The sequence below is a fragment of the Pediculus humanus genome, genomic scaffold, assembly GCF_000006295.1.
Source record: "Pediculus humanus corporis 1103172108178 genomic scaffold, whole genome shotgun sequence".
In the NCBI taxonomy this organism is placed as follows: Eukaryota; Metazoa; Arthropoda; class Insecta; order Psocodea; family Pediculidae; genus Pediculus; species Pediculus humanus.
This window is the reverse complement of record NW_002987748.1, coordinates 1,289-6,093: the sequence shown is the minus strand read 5'-3', so window position 1 is coordinate 6,093 and position 4,805 is coordinate 1,289. Positions and strand designations below refer to the sequence as shown.

Genomic DNA, 4,805 nt, shown 5'->3' with positions numbered 1-4,805 from the left:
GGTGAGTGTTGACCCAAATAAAATATTTGTTCCAATTTAAAATGGCGCCAATAATGGCGACTTTAAACTTTTCTTACCATCGTCAGACAGCCACCATGATAAAAATAATAATAATTTTATATATAAAAAAAAAAATTAGTAGGTTAAATAAAGAAGAAGAAGAGGAATTTTTTTATATAAGAAAAAAAAAAACACGTCTTCTGCTTTTACGAAATCAATATATTTAATTTTTTTTTTTTTTAGTTTTTTTTTACGTGCACAATATTATGAAAATAAAGAAAAGAATTAAAATAACTTTTAAAATTTAGTTTTAAAAAATACAAAAAGTAGTTTTGATATAAATATAATTTTAATAAAAATAAAATGCAGGTAGATAATAATAGAAATTAATTAATTAATTAATTAATAAAAATAATTAATTAGTTTTTTATTTTTTAACGAGCTTATTAATTATTGATTGCATCATGCTTGTATGAATTTAGGTATTTTTTATTAAAAAAAAAAAAATTCATTTTTTTGATACATACTCACTTAAAAAAAAAAATTTATGAAAAGTTATGAAGAAAAATTTTTTAAATTACAATCGTTTGTTTAATAAAAAAAAATTATTAATGATAATGATAACGATAATGTTAAATGCAGGGCTCCGCAGATTCAAATTACTCTCAGCCATCTTCCGATTTATCGCTGGACGAGGAAAAGGAAACTGTGCGGCGGGAGAAGGAGCGCCATGCCCTTAATCAGCTGGAAAAGGCCCGAGTGAGTAAAAATGATGATAGCAAAAAAAAAAAAAATTTTTTTTTCATTTTTAATAAGTAAATTAAAATTTTTTTCTAGCAAAAACCTGTGGCCTTTGCGGTAAGAACGAACGTGAGTTATGATGGTTCGGTGGATGATGATTCCCCTGTACACGGTACCGCCATTTCTTTTGCTATGAGAGATTTTCTTCATATAAAGGTAAATAAAAATTTGTTTTTTTTTTTGGGGGGGAGGGGAGGGGAGGGAAAACTTTGGAATTTTTATATCGATCGTGCTCGTTTGTTTGTGTTAGGAAAAATATGATAATAATTGGTGGATCGGACGGCTGGTCAAAGAAGGGAGTGATGTCGGCTTCATCCCGTCGCCTGTAAAACTTGAAAATCTTCGACTACAGCAATCAGCAACAGGAGCATCTAAGTTATATACCTCAAAAACATCTTCCTCAAACAATTTAGGTGCGCCTCTGAGTGAAATTCCCCAAATTTTGGGCTCTAACCCTTCCGCCCCTGGTACGTCACCACACCTAAACTTCTCGTTGTCATTTCCCCCTTAGCTTCTTCTTCTTGTTCTTTTTATTCTTCTTCTGTCTTTATTTTTTTTCTTCCTTTTGCTTTTTTTTTATTTTCGTTTCTTTTAGCATCCTTTATTTTTTTATTTCGCATTTGTTTTTTTTTTCCGATCCTCTCGAATACTAATTTATTATTATTATTATTATTTGGATGGTTTTTTTTTCTTCTTCTCATTTTTAGTTTATTAGTTTCGATGTTTTAATGTTTACTGTTTGCAAAAAAAAAATAATGATAATAACGATTAAAGAGATTTTTTAAAATTTGTGTTTTTCAAAAAAAAAAAAAAACCAGGGGAAGATACAGAATCTGTAGCCGGTGGAAGATTATCGAAAAATACACTAACAACGCCTCCAGCGAAAGAGAAAAGAAAGCCTTTTTTTAAAAAACAGGAAAATACGACACCCTACGATGTCGTACCGTCCATGAGACCTGTGGTTCTGGTAGGTCCTTCGCTCAAAGGTTACGAAGTAACGGATATGATGCAAAAAGCTTTATTCGATTTTCTTAAACATCGATTCGAGGGAAGGTACTAAAAATTTAATCATTATTATTAATTTATCGATCGTCGTTTAATTAAAATTAAAACTAAAAAAAAATTTTTTTTTTTTTTTTTTTTCAGAATAATAATTACCAGAGTTATGGCAGACATATCACTTGCGAAGAGATCATTGCTCAACAATCCGGCAAAAAGAGCGATCATGGAGCGAAACAATGCACGCTCCACTTGTTTAGCAGAAGTTCAAGCGGAAATAGAACGAATATTTGAGCTTGCGAGAACTTTGCAGTTGGTAGTACTTGACTGTGATACGATAAACCATCCTTCTCAACTTGCAAAAACTTCACTGGCGCCAACGATTGTTTATCTTAAGATAACATCACCAAAAGTAATTTCAATTAAATTATTTTTTTAATTAAAAAAACAAAAAAAAAAATTTTACTAATTTAATTTTCCTCCGAAAAAAAAAAACAGGTTCTTCAAAGGTTAGTTAAATCCCGTGGAAAATCACAAACGAGGCATTTAAACGTTCAAATGGTTGCCGCCGAAAAACTAGCACAATGTCCTCCGGAAATGTTTGACGTCATATTAGACGAAAATCAATTGGAGGAAGCTTGCGAACACATTGCCGAATATTTAGAAGCATATTGGAGAGCTACGCATCCACCTGTCGCGGCCATTAATCATTCTGCTGCTGCTGCTTTGGCATCATCGGTTCCTAGACCGGTTCCTATGCAACCCTCACCGCAAACCCCGATGGGTGCCGAACACGGTGGTGACATAGTTCGAGTTAATTCAACATCTCCAGGTATGATTTTTATTATCATATTTTCCCTCCCCCCGAAATTTTTTCTTTTTTTTTTTTTTTCTCTCTCCCGCGATTTCAAACATACGTATAGTTTTTCGTTAAAAAAAGGTGGGGAGGTGGTGGGGGGATGTTTTATATTTTAATAAAGAAAAAATAATATAATTAAAGAAAACTGCTTTGTTTTGATTGATTGGTTGAATGTGTGTTCTTGGGTTCACAGGTATACACCTCGACCCATACGATTACGATTATGAGCCAAGAGGTAAAATCTCTCTCTCTCTCTCTCTCTCTTTCTCTGTAAAATTTTATTCGTTTATAAATATATATATTTATATTATTATTTACAATTATATAAATCTTATTATAATTATAATATAAATATATATATATTATATTTTTATTTAAAAAAAAGCAGTTTTATTATTGTTATTATTATTATTTGAAACGTTTCTAGTTTGTTTATTTTTTATTTTATTTTATTTGCTGGTTACTATTATTATTATTAATATTATTATTATTATTATTACTTTTTGTAGATATTAAGTTGATTTTAATGTTTTTTTTTTTTTTTTTTTCTCTTATGCTTTAGAAACGATGTTATAAATAGTTATATTAGTCGTCGCATCGATTCACGATTGTTGTTATCGACAACATTTTTATATAAAAAAAAAAAAAAATTCTTTTTTTTTTTTAAAACAAAAAAATTTATTTATTTTTTTTTAGGTACCGTATAATTATTTATTTAAAATTTTTAATTTATTTATAACAAATTAACAAAATATTGTTTATTTTATTGCGTTCATTGTTTTTTTTTTTTTTTTAATAATAATAAAAAATAAAAAAAAAACGCGAAGGATTTAAAAGGTTTTGTTTTTCATAAACTATAACTATGACATAGCTTTTTTTTAAAAATTATTATCATTATCATCATTATTTTTATAATTATTATTATTATTATTATGGGAGTGCTTTGATTATCATTTATGAATATCGTTTATTTATTTCATAGCAAATGCTTTCTTTTCTATTTTTTTTTTTCTCATAACGTTACGATACACGTTTTTTATTTTTAGTGTGATGACGTTTTCGCTCTGCCTTTTAATTAAAAATTAATTAATTGCAAATTTTTAAAGGTACGATGAATAATAATAATAATAATAAATTTTTTTGTAATGGAAAGGTTACATGTATGGTAAATCTCATCCGAGAAGTTACGGACGTTCTAGATTGGAAAAAGATAGATCCGCGGAATATGACGATTACGGTGATAGAAGAGACGGATCGCATTCTTATTCGTACAGGCACAGCGATCACGGTCAGAGTCATAATATATCTCATCATCAACAACAACAGCATCACCATCAGCCACATCATCAGCCACAGCATCATCATCATCAACAACAACCACTACATCATCATCATCACAGCGGGGCATATTTGAGAGAACAATATGCGTCGAGGGAAAACGGAAGTAGCGAAGAACGATATTATCCGGATGATAAATACGGTCACGGTGTCAGGTATCGGGAAACCGAAGATAGACATAGGAAAAAAGATGATGAAGAAGATGAGGAAAACGATTATCATTCTCCTCATCCGACAGCTAAAAGGCCTTTAAATGCCATCTAGTACAGACTCCAGCAGACACAACTGTAGTCTTATTTTTTTTTTTTTTTTTTTTGTTTTGCTGATCTCTTTACCGTTTAAATTATCAAATTATTATTATTATTATTATTATTATTATTATTATTATTATCGGCTTCGGCTTGCGTAAAAAAAAAAAATTATTAATATTATTATTACGCTAAAGGTAAAGCGCAAACGGGTGAAAAAATTCAGCAAAATGAAAAAAAAAAAAAATAATTCTACGCATAAAAAAAAAAGTTTGTGTCTCGTAAAAAAAAATTAAAATTAAAAACAAACAAACAAACAACCACAACAACAACCACAATAACCACACTTAACAATAGTGATGATGAAATATTAATTTAAAAAAAAAAATGTCTTTTTAAATGACACTTCGACCAATTAATTATATAATTAAATTATTATTATTACTATTATTATTATTATTATTAATTGCATTGCTCACTTTTTTTAGTGGCAAAACTTATAAATACATACATACATATATATTTTTTTTTATAATAGTTTATATAAATATATATTATTA

The 4,805-nt window shown here is 28.7% G+C and overlaps 1 protein-coding gene across 1 annotated transcript; it reads left to right on the top strand.

The window, feature by feature from the left end:
• Window positions 1-636: 636 nt before the first annotated feature.
• Phum_PHUM411240 (Voltage-dependent L-type calcium channel, putative) lies at window positions 637-4,261 on the top strand (the record flags this gene model as incomplete). Its single annotated transcript, XM_002428892.1, has 8 exons — window positions 637-759; window positions 838-957; window positions 1,052-1,268; window positions 1,620-1,854; window positions 1,948-2,212; window positions 2,299-2,632; window positions 2,853-2,894; window positions 3,813-4,261. 8 exons carry the CDS (start codon window positions 637-639, stop codon window positions 4,259-4,261), a joined length of 1,785 nt encoding a protein of 594 aa, XP_002428937.1.
• Between the last annotated feature and the right edge of the window lie 544 nt (window positions 4,262-4,805).